Source organism: Haliotis cracherodii, unplaced genomic scaffold, assembly GCF_022045235.1.
Source record: "Haliotis cracherodii isolate W230 unplaced genomic scaffold, xgHalCrac1.p SCAF_9, whole genome shotgun sequence".
NCBI classification, from domain to species: domain Eukaryota; kingdom Metazoa; phylum Mollusca; class Gastropoda; order Lepetellida; family Haliotidae; genus Haliotis; species Haliotis cracherodii.
In genome coordinates, this window is record NW_027266343.1 from 51,914,175 (window position 1) to 51,933,151 (window position 18,977).

The following is an 18,977-nucleotide window of genomic DNA, read 5'->3' on the forward strand; positions in this document are numbered from 1 at the left end:
CGGGACGCTACAATTTGAATTAGATGGTGTAGTGTTATAACGGGGACGTTATCGTAGGGGAACCACCGGTCCATAGAGGAAAAGCAGGTACAGAAGACGCCAGCTCTGTATTTAGAGGAACACCTCCTCGATGGATGAATACCAGGGCGATAGAGAAACATCTGTTGGTTAGTGGACCACCCCCTCGATGACTCGGCCACCCGTGTACCTCTGCGGTTACATGATAACTAACATGAGTGAGTGAGTGAGTGAGTGAGTGTGTTTGGTTTAACGCCGCGTTGAACAGTATTCCAGTTATATCACGCCGTGCCAGCATAATGTGGGAGGAGAGCCCGAAGTGATGCAGATCTCAGACGTTTACCACTTTGGTGAAACCCAAAGTTGGTGACAAACGAATCTCGGCAAGGTCGGTCTCAGCGGATCACTCATAATCGTACTTTTACCTCAATATTTTATAGAAATGTATTTGATAATTGAAATAAACAATTGTATTTGATTGATAACTTAACTGTGATCCTATTGGCCAGGTAGGTCTACATGTTTTTGAGTCGTCGTATATATATCAGTAAATATATTTAATGAAACATATAATATATTTCACCTTTATGGACCCAGGTTGGAATTGGTCCCCAGCACCTTATATTATTTGTCGGAGACTAAACAGGATAAGGTGCATGGTCAGGCTCGGTGACTTGGCTGAGTGCGCGTCATCATTGCCCGATGGTGTGGAACCGAAACCGATTATGCAGGCCTCTGTGATACAGCTGGAATATTGTTGACTTAACTACAAACTATTCATATATTTAACGTTTTAATCCTGGGGAACAGGGGACCCAGTCGTCTAAGACGCCGCTATTCCCTGATTTCATTGTGTTTCTCGGTTTGTCAGCAACATTAAAATTGGTAAACGTCTAATACACATATCACTTCGGGCTTTCTTCCCACATTACACTGACACGCCATGATATAAGTGGAAACTGTTCAAAGCGTCTCTAAGACTCACTGTATTGTTCAATCCAAATGGCAAGTTCGCCCATTTCGTTCCCTTTGTTTCTAAACAGCTTCAAAACTAACTTGAAATAGTTTCACTAGGAACATAAACTATCATTTCAATGGTTAATAAGCATAATTAAAGGGATTAGTTAGCTTAATGAAACATTTGCATATATGCATATAAATATGAATTAAGGCGTCGAGGTACGTCGGTGTAAATGAATAACGTTGTGTTGTGTGAACGTAATTTGAATTAATTCATAAACGATTTATGAACAAAATATCAAATATACGTATAATGCAGACGTGGGTAAGTGGATGTGGCAAATAAACAATCAGCATTCAAAAACGTCAAAAATCATTACAGCTATCAACAAATGCTCCCTTGCATTTATCCTTAGCCAATCAATGACGACTTCATATCATGTGCTCAAATTCAACCAATCAGAAGCCGCGACATTTCATTTCTTCGAGGAAGGAGCCAATATGGCTACCCATCACAAAGATTTAGTTTGACTGGAGACATGGACTCAGTTCATCCGTTTTTGGAGTTTATTTTTCCAAATAATCTGTGTTAATATTACGTGAGTATTTAGATATCTGATTACTCTATCCATCACTTCCATAGAACGCTTACTTAGAGCCTCGGATTTTGGCGCATTATGCGAGTAACAAACACGACCAAAGTCAATAAATACGCATTTTGGTTACTTGTAGTACCGAGCATTCCATTCGTAGTGATCATCGTGTACATAAGACTCGTTGTACTAGTATGTTAGGTTGAGAGCCTTGGTATCGGAGCGCAAGTGCACAAATAATAATTTTTTTTTATTATGATGTAAAAAATAACGGTCAGTCAACCGAAATATTGTTTACTTCCCGCCACACACGACTTGGTGAACGACAGTCGCAAGAAGCTCTTAAGATACAATGATACAGGCGAAACAACATAGCCCTTGCATGCTGTTTCAATATATCTCGAAGCATATTTTAGATAGACAATTAGTGACTATTCTTAAATACTGGTCCCTTTGGTTACCAGCCTTGGCTTTTATCCAACATGAAACACCCTTATGTACCTTCTACACAATTTTGGAAGAATATTAAGTCCCTACATTAACATGTAATGGTATTACTAGTATACAAGTCCTATAGGACGTCATATAGCTGAATATTGCTGAGTGCGGCGTTAGCAATACACATACAAACCAGTCCTATAGAAGTAATGTTACTCTTACCAAGCTGCCATGGTCTGTGACAGACTGTAAACATGTTATTTTCGAGTTCAGATTTAAAATAGCCATTTGGTCAATGCTACAATCTACACAGTCAAGTAGACAGTTCATTATTCCTTTATTCCTTAAATCCTGGTTTTCACTTACAGTAGGATATATTTCAGCACAGTGATTTTGCTACAGACAAAAAGCATTATGGTATATTCATGTTTATATCAAATTTTAATGTCATTACAAATTTTGGTAGACTTGCATCATACTGGAAACCAGTCTAACTTATTTGTTTGCTGCTTCTAATATAGGGGCACGCAACACCCCCACTTGCATTTGTTTGGTTGAATATGATTGAACCACGAAATTGAATATCAAAGCAATTGATAAACATTGAAATTGAGACATCAACATATAAACACATGCATTGGGGCCCCACTTCAATAAACATGTAGTATTTTTTATTAGTGACTCAAAATGACACATACTTACAAAAAGCTTTTATGACTATGACCCTGTTAATTTAGCAAGACAGCTAAAAATGGCGGCTGAAAAACTTAGAAAACCTCACCAGAAACCCCTTAACAAAATGGCAGAAGCTATCCAGTGTACTGCATTGGAGGCAAGATATAAAAAGAACTGTTAGGACGTGGGATTATGTTCAGTCAGTGTCCTTGAAAAATATCCATTCTGAAAGTGAAACCCTGCAACATTGGTATCCACATTCACCCAACCTCAAGACAACGCCCTCCATCATTGTCCATGTGAAGTAATGACAACCTGGAATGTGCAAGCAAATTGCGGTCATAACCATGATTACTATTCTTCCTAATTGCCAACTCATCTACACGCTGCATCACTTCAAGTTTTACATATACATTTACAATACAATACTGTTCAATGTATTATCACAGCTCACCCACTGATATCGCATCACAGAACAGCTCTTGGCTGTATCATTCATTGTGTATTGCATGGAGACATGTATGGTTCTGTCTTGTAAACATGTTAAATGTGTAAATGTCATTATTTGACTTTCAATTTTGGTTTTAAGTTATTGTGGCAAACATAATAAAAAGTCTTGTTTATCCATACTACTCATCTTGCAATCTGACTTATGGATTATTGAAGGAAAAAATACCTTTTGAACAGTACAAATATATATGATTTGGGCCCCAATACATATTACAATATGTATCACATTACTGCTCTCCGTATTGCGATATATTGCAATATATTGCAATATGATTTAGGTGCCAATACGCCAAAACCTAATTATGAACTGGTTACCACAACCTTTTTACATTACATATTACGACAATTAAAATTTCCTTTCCAGCTGGCTGTTAAATTATGGCATCTCAGGAAAAGATCAAACTTTTATTTGAAGATCTAGGCAAACCGACTTTACGAGGTGTTCGTAAGTGTCCTAAATGTGGTACCTACAATGGCACAAGGGGGATTAGCTGCAAGAACAAGGCTTGTGATGTTGTGTTCAAGGAGAAGGAACGGAAACGTGGCCACAGCGCTGATGCAGTCAAAATCATCACTGGGTCTACAGTGCAGGTTTTCTCAGTGCGACTTCGTGATCGAGGACCTGACTATAGAGGGTTTGTACAACTACCCCTAGTTCAAGATCTGGATGGGAACCCAGCCACAATGGTAGACCCCTCAGTGCTTGCTACAGCTGCAAGGTGCTATGTGGACACGTGTAGTCGGAATACTAACCAGATCAATATCCAACAAGATCAACCTTGTGCTCACATCAAGGCTGCTATAGAATGCACAGCAGAAGCTCAGCCCCTCACCCTTAAGAACTCTGTACTCAATTCCCTTCAAGTCTCAAATGAAACAAAGCAGGCGATCTGGCTCCTGGCTACAGAGACAACAGGTCCCCTTGTACAGAGAGTCACAAAGAATATCATGGTAGTCAAGTGCAAACCTAACCCTAAACAACCACTAGGCTTCCTTCATTTTGCTTTCTTTGAGACCTCAAGAAACAGAAACGCACCAGACTACAAGTTTCAGTGTAGCTGTAAGATATTTAAGGTAAGAATTGAACCCATGAGGTATTCTTACAGTTTTATAAATAGACCTGGAGTTCATCCTTCCGTCCGTCCACTTCTCAAAGGGGATAGATTTTCTAATAAACTGTATAAGTCAGAGAAATTAAATTTTACACACTGATTTTAGTGGTCATGACCTCAAATTAGTTTCAAAACTGGTGTCATAAAGTCATCTTTTACAGAGTTATGGCCCTTGCTCCATGCTTTTTCAACTTCATACATACAGTTAGAAATGTGGCTGTTTTCTCAGTAACTACTAAAGTTACGTGTACGAAAGTTTGCATGCTTATCTTAGGGATACTTATCAAGACTGAATTCGAAAATTGTCCCTGTCAATTATTTTTTTACAGATTAATTTTATTAACTCAGTGCATAGTGTTTGCAATGAGGACAAGTTTTCTAAGAAACTACTTATCTAAGGGATATTTACCAAGACTGAGTTATTTATTCCAGAGACGGGGCCTTTTGTGTGAATTATTTTCACATTTAATCATTCTTACTGATGATATAAAGCACATAAAGCATAATCTTACTGCTTTATAGGACACTTTTCTATAGTTTATATTCACTACTATATGAACAAGCAAAATTCTAATGTGCCAACGCTGTTTTCTTGTTTGTTTTATAACAGTAAACATGGTAAAAGGTGTCACTGATGTGAGTAACACAATCATGATGATAGGAGAAATGTAAAATATTCATGATGATATAAGATGTATGGAGCCGCTATAGTTTCTGTTTGCCAGTATTTTTATTCAAGGATCCAAGGGCTAGGGATAGAGTTGGGGGTAACACAAGTAACTCCTCAGGATCAATGAGGTATCCAAGATCAGTAAAGCAATACTAAATAATGTTTCTGGAGATATATCTACTTTTTTTATACTGTCATGAGTATCAGTACTATTGTGTAGCAAACAGATTCTACACTTGCGTTGTTTGGCCATAACTTGTTCAGTTGAAACTTCATTTTTCAGAATACTCACCCTTCCCCATTGTCAGAATTATAAAATATAGGATGTTGTTTCTAAATGCTTTCAGAATTTCAAACCGGGTGCACCAAAGGATGACACCATGAAGCGGTGTGTCCACTTTTATGCCTGTATCTGTGCATTTGCTAGTGATGATAAACTGGCAGAAGAATTTGAGCATTATGTCAACTTGGACAACGCCTGTAAGTTTTTGTCTGCATTCATTGGTAGTTAAATGGAAAAATTGGTGGTTTTGTTAGCTTCATCAGTGCTCATTATCATGATTATGTTCAGATGTAAAGTTATTGATTGATCTTCATCATGTTTCAATTGTTTAAGGTGTCGCTGTGCAGAGTTGTGTACCTTGGGCACACCTAAAACCCTTGATAGTGGGTTCAAATCCTGATTTCACCCTGATTATGTTTCTAACATGTCATCATACCCATGCTCTTTGGTTTTACCGAAGTGGTAAATGTCAGACCTGCATAACTTAGGGCTTTCCTCCCACAATAAGATAACACACCATGATATAAATTGTAACTGGAATACTGTTCAAAGCGGCGTTAATACCAATTCTCTCACTCATACCAGTACTGATTTTCTCTCCGTCATATACCATTATACAGCGTTAGAAATTGGCACTAGTCCTGTAGTCCTTACCAAACTGCTCAATAGTAAAGGTATCCTAAGGGCTAGTAGAAATTGGCCCATTTTAAGGGTTTTGCTATATATATGTGATCATCATAAGGACTAGTGGACAAAAACTTTTGGTTTCTAACCCTGTTATATGCAAACATGTAATATCTTTTCTGTTTGTTTTGGATGTAATGAAGTGAAAATTGTTCATGGAAGAATTTAGCAACTGCATACCTGTTTGATGATTTAGTACTTTGATATTATCTATACAAGCAACATCACATGATTTATTAACCCCCAGCCTGAATTCCCTCAGTCCGTCCATCACTTTTTGTTTCTGGAGCAGATCTAAAAAAAAACCATGAGAGATATCTCAACCAAACTTGGCACATAGACCATGTAGATAGGTCTAGTGGTGAACTGGTGCCTTTTGATCATGTTGGTAGTTTGGGAGTTTCCATGGCAACGACTTTGACTTTGACTGAAAATGGCGGTAGTGCTCGTTTCCGGAGGGTTAATGCCTACTACCGGACATGTCATATTGGCAGGGGATTTCATGCTTGTCTTAATGAGTGATGGTTTTGTGAGATAGTCGCATTATTTTGTTTGCTTTTCATGCTGAGACCTGGTTTCAGTATCCACGATAACGCCGAGTGTCAGCGTGACTGAGCGGCAGGTGCTCACAATCTATCAGACAGCTGATGGCTCTACGCTGACAACTACTGACCCTAGCACACTGGAGGTCATCGTCACAGAGGAAGATATTCTCGGTCCGACGTCCGCCAAGAAGAAGAAGAAAGATGACACTCTGGGTAGGTGGACCTTAATCAACACAAGGAGACTGATTATTATAAAGAATAAATTATCTATAATTTCATCAGATATGAAATGGAACAATTGATTGCCAGGTCCTGTAAGGCATACTAAACATTTTCTGCATGGGCCTCACATTATCGAAGACTGGTGTACTTTCAGCTCAAGCCAGCAGCGCACTGCTCACACTACAGGAGGGGACGCCTGCACCAAAGAAAGCCAGTCCTGTCAAACAGCAGACCCAGCAAACTGTCAAGACTATTGTCACCACTCCCAAGAAACCTGGTGAGTGGCATAACATGCATGCTGCAGTAGAACATGATTTCGAGGGAATGTGGTGGATTTCCCAATAATATTCTTGGAAAGTATTAGGATTACTTTCAGTTAGCCAAGTTCATTTGAATGTCGTTTCACCAATCCTTTCCTAAGTTTCCAACCGCCTCCGTGGTCTAGTGGTAGAGCGTTCGCCCGGAGAGCGGAAGGTCCGGGGTTCAGTCTCCGACTGCGTCATACCAAAAGACGTTGAACGATGGTACTTGTCGTTAACCTGTCTAGTGCTCGGCATTAAGGGTATAAAACAAGGACTGGTCCTCTCGGAGTCAGTATACTGTGTCAGAGTTGGGTATTCATGTTAAACTGCGGCATGGTATCTCAGTGAGCTAGCACTATAAATCAGCATCAGTCCGGACTAGTACAAGCAGTCACACAAACACAAACACATACATGCACGTCGCTATATAAGTGCAATAATCTTGGACGCGACGTTAAACCCATTTCACCTCACCTAAGTTTCCAAATGGCTGACGATTCTGATACTCAATCTGTGTGTGCCTTTTCTGGAAAGTCAATCATAGAACACAGAGTTTGCAAATACTTTATGTAACTGAGACATAAGGAGAGCTGCAAAGCATGCACCTAATCATATCACAGCCACCACGTTCATGGTTACCGGATCCAGTATCTTTTGTTTTGAAATCAGACACAATTAGTAAATTCTATCAGTGGCCTTTGTAGATAAAATATTATCCCTGAGTTAGATTTGAATCAGATACAAGAGGCTTTACATGCAATATTATGTGTTTATTAGGGTAGGTCTACTGTCATTGACCCATCAGAATCTCTGTATGTCCAACACTGTTGTAGTCTACACTTTTACATACACAACATAAGCAACATGCCTTGGCTGAACACAAGGTAGAGGGGCATTTTGTGGAAGAAGTTTAATTAAACAGTAATGAATAACGATGAAAATCACAGGTAACCTGTGACATTGTCCTCACAGACTGGCAAAAATGTTTAGCCAAAAGTCCAAATTAGTTATTAAATGTAAACAGTTCTGTATTGATTATAATATGGCTTGTGATAGACATTGTAGTATCTTGCTAGGGAGCATTCATTGAGTTGTGTTGCTGTTCCAGTCCAGACCCCATTCCTGGATGAGACTCAGACGATCATCACCTGGCACCAGTGGCTGGCCAGTGTCACGGAGAGGATCAACCAGACCATGCACTACCAGTTCGATGGTAATGTTACTTGAACCACTGTAGGGGGACCAGTCATCCAAGGCACTGGAATTCGCTTTGGCGTGCCAGAAACCTTCCCCAGATTATGCTGTATAGAGAGATTATTATACGAGCGTGTGTCATACTGATTTTACAAAACAAGTGTCAGAATTCTTGCATTTCCTGATAAAGAGCGAAAAATACACTGATCACGACTGCCATCTTAGAAAACCACAATTGTCAAATGTGACGTCAACAATCGTCAACTATGACATCATTTCTGGTGTGACATCATTTGGACCTTTCATCACAAAACCATTTGAATGATGTCAACAATGCTGTCCAGATGATGTAAACAATATACCGGTGTGATACCTGCCCTAGTGTAATACAGGGTTTTTTAACTCGGTTATTTGTAACCATATTGGTAGTAACTGAAACATTGACGAAAGCAACATTGAAACCACACAATTTCACATTCACTCTACCACTGTATTGTGATTGTACCTTATTTGGGGTAGCGGGGCATGGGTCGCCCAGTGGTTTGAGGCGTCACAATTTGATGTGCAGAGTTGTGTCCCTTGGGCTCGCCCGAAACTATGACCACGAGTTCGAATCCTGGTTTGTGTTGATTATGTTTTTAGGTTTGTCAGCACCATACCCTTGCTGGTGGGTTTCACCAAAGTAGCAAATAAAATACACAACATTACAAAATGGAGGCTGGTTGTCATTCTACCAAGTTGATCCAATTAAAAAGAATTTAACAAACACGGAGAAGGGGTGAAATATTGACTCACCAGACAGGTCATCTATGTTACGTTTTAGCAGGCCCTTTATAATATTACCCGGCCACAAGCCAACATGCCAGCAGTTAAATCAACCGCTGAATTTACACAATATTTATATCTCTCAACATTATGCTTGTCCTCAGGTAACCCGGAACCCCTTGTGTTCCATGCACCTCAAGTGTTCTTCGACTGTCTCCAACAAAGAATCTCAGCTGGAAGTCGCAAGAAACGTTTGCCCAACTACACGACCGGCTTTGTAAGGAAGGACGCCCTCCCACTGGGCACCTTCACCAAGTACACCTGGCATATCACGAATATACTCCATGTCAAGCAGATATTTGACACTCCAGAAGTAAGTGATAGCCATTCTTGCTTCTTTCTTGTCATCGGGCACATGCCAGATTAAATTTCTTTTGAGACAATAGTTATTTGTTTCTGTGCCTGAAGTGAGGGATGATGGCCAAATTCCATAATTCACTGTGCTTCATCTCAACAAGTTGTCTCCCTTTGTCCAAGCAGGATATGCCAGTCATGGTTTTGAAGTCCAGATTCATACCTGTTAACAAGGTCATCAAGCCCAAGTGATTACGTCTGTGACCTGCGTCCCTGGGGTCTTTCCCGCGATACACAATGATTGCGATAACACATGTGACAACTTGAAATGTGTACAGCGTTCAAGGCAGGGTTACAACACTCACTCACACTCGTGTATTAAGAGAGTTCATTAACCAGGATGTTTGTCTTCTTTGTTATCTTGAGGAAGGGCCTAAGCTTAAAAACAATTATAAAGAGAGACATAGTTTTTGTAAAATGGTAAAGATTTTAGGATTTATGACGATATTTTACAGATGCCTCTAGAGATTACGAGGAACTTTGTAGAGAACAGGGATGGGACGTTTGATCTGTACGAGATACCCAAAGTGCAGGTGGAAAACATTGATGATTCTTTCAAGGGGAAAACACAGACACCTATCAGGCCATTTGAACTGAAAACCTTTCTCAAAGTCGGTAAGTCTCTAGGTCAGCTGTACATCATCTGTGCCAGCTATATGACTGGTATGGCAACATATTTGCCAACATGACCACTGACCCAGGAAAACACTATGGGGATGCCGGGCTAGAACAGGTCTCTAGCAGCCTATGCTGGCAGGCACTATGTAAGTTGGGTGGTCAGACTCGTTGATTGTGTTCATTGAACCTCAATGCTCATGATGCCAATCACTGGTTTGTCTGGTCCGGACTCCAATATTTAGATGCGGATGTCATATAGGTGTCATACTGCTGAGTGAGTTGTGATATAAAAGGAAAAAGGTGCCACAGGAAAGTCTTTGAGAAAACAGCAAAAATGGAAATAATCGAGTCTGGACAGGACAATCTAGTGATTGGCATCATGAGCATTGATCTATGTACTTGGGAATCGGTGACATGCCTCAACCAAGTCTCCAAGTCTGACGACCCGATCCTGTCGCTTCTTACAACGAGCATAGGCTGCTGAAGACCTATTCTAACCTGGAACTTCACAAGGAAATTTTATTTAAACATGCTTAGTGAGTGACAAAATGGCAGGTGGTAACCTGGACAATGAGATCCTTGAATAATATATTACTGATGCTTCAATTAGGGACTACATGCAAAAACAAAATACTTTTCATGTGAGACTCTGCAAAAGACTCCAGTAACATTTATTTTGATGACTGTACAACAAATTACCTGTTTGCATGAAATACCATCCATTCATGTTCTGCTTTGTTTACAGGTAATATCAGTGGGGAGAACAAAGACCCCACTCCTTTCATAATCGAATGGATACCAGACATTTTACCACGGTCTCGGATCGGTGAGCTCAGGATCAAATTTGAATACGGTCACCAACGAAATGGACAAATTGAGCACAGAATCTCAGCGCCTAGTTCTGATATCCCCATACAGACAATACAGTTTCAGGAGGTGTGTCAAACATAACACATGACTCTGGTGGCCATTACCTAGTCGCATCATTACGAGGAACGACATTCCCACCAAGCCAATGGTGGGAAAAATGTCCAGATGAGTTACCTCCCTTTGTCCAACTTTGCAGACAATCAGTGTCCACATCAGAACAAAATGGCATATCTACATTGAAGATACATAACCGAACAGTATTGCTGGCTGTTGGCATGTTAGTGTGTTCGACTTTGTGAATGTCTGCGAATGAGTCCAGCTTGTAGTTATGGTAGCTCAGTGTTGCCATGGATATCATGGAGTCAGCATCAAGCACTGGTCAAGTGTTGCATGGATGGTGCGTGTTGCCATTTCTGGACAAAAACACGTCTCCCACAGAACTGATTCCTGCAGAAGGAACACTCAGATTATCTGTATATAGTGTGTTGACATGGCATCAAATTGACATGTGTAAATAGACAGTAACCATGGTAACAGTGACGTTGGGTATTGATGTAGTGTGACAACCATATGTTGAATGTTGGATCAGGTTGAAAAGTACATGCTGGTTAAGTAATTAATTTCTCTGAAAAGAACATGAGATCTAATCTTTATGTTTTTGAACAAAAGTGACTAAGATTGTCTATATGGTCTTGTTACAACCAGCCAGTGAAACTACTATCAGTGCATCAGTGATTCCTGTGTGTGGTGTCTAGCTTGGTCTGTGAAGAAAACAGTCAACTATTTGGATGACAGATCCCGACAACGCTACAACATGTGAAGCCTGCTCTGTCCCATGTAGAAGCACTAGCTCTTCAAATGACAGAATTCCCCAGAAATCTCTATATATTTGTTATGTTTTTGTTAGGCTTCTTTCCTTATGAGTTACAGTGTATTAGAAGGAAAAATATTTATATTTATTTACATTAAAACCTGGAGAGTATGTTTCCTGCATTAAAACCAGTGGAATAACAGTTTGAACATGTTCGAGGTGATTCGACGTCGAATCGACGATAAAGCAGTGGCATGAGCTGGCTGAATGATGTTGTGTTGAATGATGTTGTGTTGAATGATGTTGTCTGAAGGACAACTCTCTGACTCATGCAAGTTGTCTTCACCAATTGGTAGTTGACATTCACGAACTGAGTCACCGTAGGCTTTCTTACCATACACAGTTGACGCACCAGCAGTAGAAACTAACACTTTTAGTCAACTGGTCCTTTTGATGATATCATATAGCAAAACCCTTAATATTGGCAAATTTCTACTTGTCCATATGATACCTTAACTTTGGGGCAGTTTGGCAAGGACTATATAACTAATGCCAATTTCTAATGCTGCACTATAAAATACTGTTCAAAGTCCACAAAAGCTCATTCACTAACCAGATTAAGTTATTGTTGATGCCTTGTTAGACATTTCTACATATGTACATTAGATGCTGAAAAGTTGACTAGATGCTGCCATAGTAACCATGGTGACTGAGATCTTCCTAAAACTGTAGACTTGACCACTGGAATATGGAAACATAAGAGAATCCATCATTTTTGATCACAGGATGATCTGTAGTTGTTGTCTCAAGGCTAAAACCATTAGTATTTACTCAACAGTACTTCTATTACCTAAATTCTCGTCACTTTGGTTAAACTATGTGGTTCTGATTGCCAGAACGTTTTTGTGCCAAACTGATTTTGTTTGCAATTCCCATAAAATGCAAAGGCGACTATGCTTGTCTTAAGAGGCGACTAACAGGATCGGGTGGTCAGGTGCCCTGACTTGGTTGATGCATGTCATCGATGCCAATTGCGTGGATCAATGCTCATGATATTAATCACTGGATTGTCTGGTCCAGAGTCGATTATTTACAGACAAACGTGATATAGCAGGAATATCGCTGAGTGTGGCGTTATAGAACAAACCAACCAACCAACCCATAAAATGCTTGAAAGAGTTTGGTGTTTTCTTGTAATTACTTTATATACTGGTATGTGGTAATTATATTTACCTACAAATCAGCTATAAACTGGGTATAATTGATTAGTGCAGTCGGAACCACATCGCTTCTACATACTAGGTCCCTGTAAACAATCTCTATTTTACTATCAATATTTACTGTATATGACACCTCTCAGCTTGAAGATCTAAAAATAACTGTCGTACGAGGTTGTATTTGGTGGATTTTCTTATCAGCCAATCAGCATTGAAGTGTCCTCAAAGTTTTGGTACAAACGAGCAAAATGTTGTGCGCAATGCATCTGATTTCTATATCTCGAAAAGACTACAAAATTGGGAAGTTCTGAATGGAAACTAATAAAAGCTGTGCTGTATATTGTTGTGGAATATACTATGCACCCTGTCATTTCTGATTGCCATGGCACCTACTCCCAAAAGGGTCTACTATTGACTCGCTAAGTGAGGGAACATTTGTCTTCTGTGTTGGTGTTTCATTTGTAAAGATGATATTTTCCGATTCAAGGTGAAGTGAGGAATTGGACCTAATCATTTTGAAAGCTGATTGGCTGAAGTACTATTTCTCATTCATTCAGATAGGGTGGTCAGGGTTCACTGACATAATCCTATGGAGGGTTTGCCAGATCTTCATGCACTGAAGTATCATATCCGATTAATGGTTTGGTGCCACTTTGAAACGCTGAAAGGTAGCCTATGTCCCAAATACTCACTTGCTGTAATGTCAGCCTGTACTCTGTCCAGGAGTCTCACTGTAATGTCGACCTGTACACTGTCCATGAGTCTCGCTGTAATGCTGGCCTGTACTCAGTCTCGCTCTAATGTCAGCCTGTACTCTGTCCAGGAGTCTCGCTGTATCATATCCGATTAACGGTTTGGTGTCACTTTGAAACGTCCATAAGTTTGGTGTCCATGAGTCTTGCTGTAACGTCGGCCTTTCTCTGCCCAGAAGACTCGCTGTAATGTCGGCCTGTACTCTGTCCACGAGTCTCGCTGTAATGTCGGCCTGTACTCTGTCCAGGAGTCTCGCTGTAATGTCGGCCTGTACTCTGTCCACGAGTCTCGCTGTAATGTCGGCCTGTACTCTGTCCAGGAGTCTCGCTGTAATGTCGGCCTGTACTCTGTCCAGGAGTCTCGCTGTAATGTCGGCCTTTCTCAACCCAGACATCTCTCTGTAATGTCGGCCTGTACTCTGTTCATGAGTCTCACTGTAATGTCGGCCTGAAACCTGTACATCAAAAACAGTAAGCCCCAGCGGTCAATGTTAATCCTGTGTTGTACACAAAACTGTTTATGTTTTATTGTATGTTTGGCCCATGGTTTTGTAAGTTATTTTGCATGTTACTTAACTTATTTGTAAGTTTGTCCAATGACTGAAGGAGATGCATGTCACTGCCACATCAACTTCTACCGATTCCCTGGACTTGACTGATGCACATCTAATTGATAAATAGGTTGCAGTCAAGCCTTGCATCTATATCAACCTTTGCAGACAGGATGATCAAGAATGGGTAGTTGGATTTATTCTTCATTATCAAAATTCTCTATATCACAATCTGCTATAGTAGGGGTTCATTCAGGAAAAGTACATGTACTTGAATTAATTAAGATATTCGAAAATGGTCTCCGTGTGTAAAAGTATATATAAGTTGGACACAATACTACTTGGAAAAATAATATGTTCCTTTCAAGGTAATGAAAATAAAGTAGAGGATTATGTTCCACGGGGTTTCTATGAAACATTTTCAAACATAACCGTCGGATAAAAATTGCTTCTTTTTTTTATGGTAAAACACCAACCATGGTATCAAGTTGCAACTTTTGGGAAATTAAGTATCTTAAAGTAAATATTGATACGTAAATGTATAGGTAGATCATTCCCAATGTCATATGATAAGTATCTTTTCTAGGATAAAACAGTACCTTGACAACTTCATGTAGGCCACGTATCAGCTGGGGACTGTATACTTATGTTCACTTTGACATGGAGCTCAGTAATGTATACATAGCTTCTCTCTGTGATGTAGAGCTGGGTACTACATACTTATGTTCACTTTGACATGGAGCTTAGTAATGTATACATAGCTTCTCTGTGTGACATGGAGCTGGGTACTGCTGTATACATATTCTCTCCTGGAGCAATAGCTGTCTGAATATACACAAAGTAATAAAGTTGTGGCCGTGATTGCCTCTTGATGTTAACCATTGTAAACAGTGTGTTGCTTGTTTCTTGGATGCTGGTGTCCGCTCTATGGCAGGTACATATACTCATGGAAAGTGAGGGAAAAGCTTTAAAGGGAATCAGAAGCATGAAATTCTTTTGTATCCTGAAGACAACCAATCAAGATTGGGAGTGTAGTGGACACACCATCTTTCCGAGGCAAGCGTGTCCACTGGCCTATATCAAAGCCTAGTTCTACCCTAGCCTTCTCAAGGCCACTTTTCTTGGCTCGACCTTGGTGCCATCTCTCGTAGATCATGAGTTGTGCCCCTTGTAATGAAAACGCGATATCCAATCAGGCCGCTGTTCTCAACTCGTAGCTTCACAAAGATGGTGACTACAATAGGTGACGACCTTTTCGATCAGATAACGAAAACATTTGCAATTTCATCCCTGACACAAAAACACAGGCAATGGTTGGGGGGTTTAAAAGATGAAAAAGACATATTCATGTCAACAAAAACAGCGGTAAATCACTTTCATACGAAGGTGTACCAGTCGTGGATGTTTATCTTTTTAAACATTCTTTGATTGGACCGGGGCGGTCAGGTAGCCTAGTGGTTAAAAGTGTTCGCTCGTCACGCCGAAGACCCGGGTTCGATTCCCGACATGGGTACAATGTGTGAAGCCCATTTCTGGTGTCCCCCGCCGTGATATTGCTGGAATATTGCTAAAAGCGGCGTAAAACCATACTCACTCACTCACTCTGATTGGACCATCGATATGTGCCATAGTTCAATCATATTTAGCACAGGAAAGTGGGCTTGATGTGGCAAGAGTGGAAACAAGACTTTAATAAAAAGGTTAGTGGATGCATTGCCTCGGGAAGATGTGGACACATCAACTGCTAACATTTTACTTTTGTCTGTTGAGCATGGAGTACAGCAGTAAACAGCATTTTGCAGTATTTCTGTTCCTTTATTTTCTTCCATAAGTATATGTGCTTGGGGCCTCATCCATTGATTAATCTTTTACATTTTCAACAATTTCCAAATTTAATTGAAACTGAACACATAATTGAGGTCTCAAGACAACGATGAACAATTTCAAAACAGTAAGCTTTCCTCCCCTCTCTCATGAAGACAGTCAGTGTGTTTGGAAGTCACAGGGGGCCCTGTGTTCTGAGGCATCAAGTTCACTGTTGAGATTTCAGCACCATCCTGTGCTTGTACATCATGACATGACACTCACTCGATGCATCTGTTGTTTTGAGGAAGTCGATATGCAGCAAGGAACCACAGCTAACCGTCTTTAAAAGATGGATGTTTCAACTCCAGACAGATTTCATTATAATTCATATTCAATACCCTTTAGGAATTTTTGTCCAGCTTTAAAGGCCAAGGTCAAATTATGAAGTCAATACCTGTAATCTCATTAAAATCAGATCTTAGTCTTCACAACCGCTAAACAGATCTGAGGACAACCCATTATGGGTCACGTCAGAACGGCCTTTTGCGAAATTTGACTGACAAGAAATCGACATTGGCCAATGAGAAGGCAGCTTTCTCGAGCTTTACGACACTAGTTTCAAACTGGTGACTACGCTTGGAAACATATTTTGATGTATTCTCGATTAAACATTTTAAAACTGATAAGACGAACATTCTGGAATGGCTTATAGATGGCCTAGATTGTATGGATATAATCATAAATTCTGTAAATGTCGTTCGGAATACCCCATCTTAAAATATCGTGGTTGCATGATTAGAAAACGCATTCCGACTGTCACTTTCATGATCTGGTAAGCGACGCTCTGATTGGTTAGATGAAAGGTCATTCTGACGTGACCTGTAATCGGATGTCCTCAGATCCTTGTTTAGCAATAGCGAGAACTAAGATCCGATTTTAATGAGATTGTCAATACCTGGGACTTGATGGTTGGCAATCATGAAATTGAAAGCACTTTGGTTTTGAAAAAACATGCCTGCTTGCAATATAACCTCACTCAAAACAGAAAGTATAAGACCAATAAAGTCTGCCTTTCAATATAGAAAACGATGGGCATATCATTAACCATAAGGAGTTGTGAATCATCTTGATAATGGCTTTGACAAAAGTTTTCATGCTTCATCTTATACAAGCATTGTGTTTTAATGAAAAGTCATGACAATTGTGCTGTTTCACAGTGACATTGACCAGACTTGATATCAGACATCAAATAGAGAGGGGCGGTCGGGTAGCCTAGTGGTGTCAGCGTTAGCTCGTCACGCCGAAGACCCGGGTTCGATTCCTGACATGGGTACAATGTGTGAAGCCCATTTCTGGTGTCCCTCGCCGTGATATTGCTGGAATATTGCTAAAAGCGGTACTCACTCACTCAAATAGAGACCCACCCAAGAGACCATGTAGTTTGGTGTAAAATTCCTTTTGTAAAAACTCATGACAAAAAGGGTTTCTTTTCCTGTCCAAAGAAAGTTTTGCAGGGGAAATAGAAATGGCCTCCGTCCGATATGTTTCTGGAGCAGAACTAGAAAACAAACCATTAAATGTTTCTTCACGAAGTGATTTTATACACATATGCTTTTAAAAGGATGGCGGAATATTGACTACTTCTTATGCTGTCGCTCTACAGGGTGACCTTGACCTATCTTGTCAGCCAATCTCATATTGGTATTTGGAATAATTACAGGGACTTAAAGTTGATAGCTTTCAAAAAAAGGTTAAAAATTCTCTGCTCAAACACTGTAGGATACTGAGTGAATGAATGTTGTTTTACACCACTATCAGACACAAGCTGCACCATCACAACCATGCTTGTCATCAGAGGCGACTCCGCTTGTCGTATGAGTTGACTAACGGGATCAGGTGGTCAGGCTCTCTGACTTGGTTGATGCATGTCATCATATCCCAATTGCCTTGCACGTGATATCAATTACTGAATTGTTTGGTCTAGACTTGATTATTTACAGACCGCCATCATATCGCTTGAATATTGCAGAGTGCGGAGTTAAAAAACAAACACACACACAATCACGATGTTCATTAACTGTCTCTCATGATGAAGATGGAGAACTAGGAAATCCCTACATGGAAATTAGTGGATTTGCCTGCCTTCAAACTTCACACGAGTCCAAGACTACTAAATTGTGTTTAGGACATGGAAACATCCTCATTGCCTGGGAGCATTTGAGGAAGATAATCTTGAATCAGTTCTCAATGCTTCAATTTAGCTACAAATAGCAACTGAATAAAACTGACAGAACATGTACAAACTCTTGAGGACAAGTGAGTGAGTGCTTTTAGCAACACTCCAACAATGTGGGGAATCAACCACAGGCCTTTGACGAGCAAACACTTTTAATCAGGCTTACACTAATCCTCTGGACTAGTCTTGTAAAGGCCACGATTTTGGCAGCTCCAGGTTGAGAAAAGAAAAAGTGGCCTGATTGGAGAAAGCATAACTGTAACCTGTTTTATGGAGGGTTTACTTACAGCAAGCTGTGTGCGCCATACAATACATGTGTGATGAATACAAACACCTCACTTTACTTACTAGAATTCATAATACAAATTGCATACTGGTTCATAAGAGGCAGAGGGGCGGTCGGGTAGCCTAGTGGTTAAAGCGTTCACTCGTCACATCGAAGACCTGGGTTTGATTCCCCAAATGGTTACAACATGTAAAGACCATTTCAGGTGTCCCCCACCTGATATTGCTGAAATATTGTTAAAAGCGGCATAAAACCACTCACTCACTTATGGGGGAAACACAGAACCCCGTTTTGGCGTACCAAGCAAACATTTCAACCATTAGGCTATCCAGCCACGTCAAACATTGACTTACATGTAGGAACTGTAAATCCTCGGTAACACATTCAGTTGTTCATGCATGTGGCATATCAAGAACACAATTCAGAATTTACTTTCAAGTTTTTA

General features: G+C 40.1%; 1 protein-coding gene across 1 annotated transcript; it reads left to right on the plus strand.

Moving 5' to 3' along the window:
* Positions 1-1,462: 1,462 nt before the first annotated feature.
* Positions 1,463-11,596, plus strand: LOC139452317 (uncharacterized protein C2orf42-like). Its single transcript, XM_071233749.1, has 9 exons — positions 1,463-1,577; positions 3,559-4,268; positions 5,324-5,456; positions 6,525-6,701; positions 6,865-6,987; positions 8,121-8,225; positions 9,136-9,344; positions 9,841-10,000; positions 10,749-11,596. The coding sequence occupies exons 2-9, from the start codon at positions 3,573-3,575 to the stop codon at positions 10,952-10,954; spliced, it is 1,809 nt and encodes a 602-aa protein (XP_071089850.1). The 5' UTR covers positions 1,463-1,577; positions 3,559-3,572; the 3' UTR covers positions 10,955-11,596.
* The last annotated feature ends 7,381 nt before the right edge of the window (positions 11,597-18,977 follow it).

Excerpts from the sequence above, each read along its gene's own strand:
- LOC139452317 (XM_071233749.1), top strand. The coding sequence starts at position 3,573 with ATGGCATCTCAGGAAAAGATCAAACTTTTATTTGAAGATCTAGGCAAA. Across the intron at positions 6,702-6,864 it reads GAAGAAAGATGACACTCTGG|CTCAAGCCAGCAGCGCACTG; the intron begins GTAGGTGGACCT and ends GTGTACTTTCAG. Across the intron at positions 8,226-9,135 it reads CATGCACTACCAGTTCGATG|GTAACCCGGAACCCCTTGTG; the intron begins GTAATGTTACTT and ends GCTTGTCCTCAG.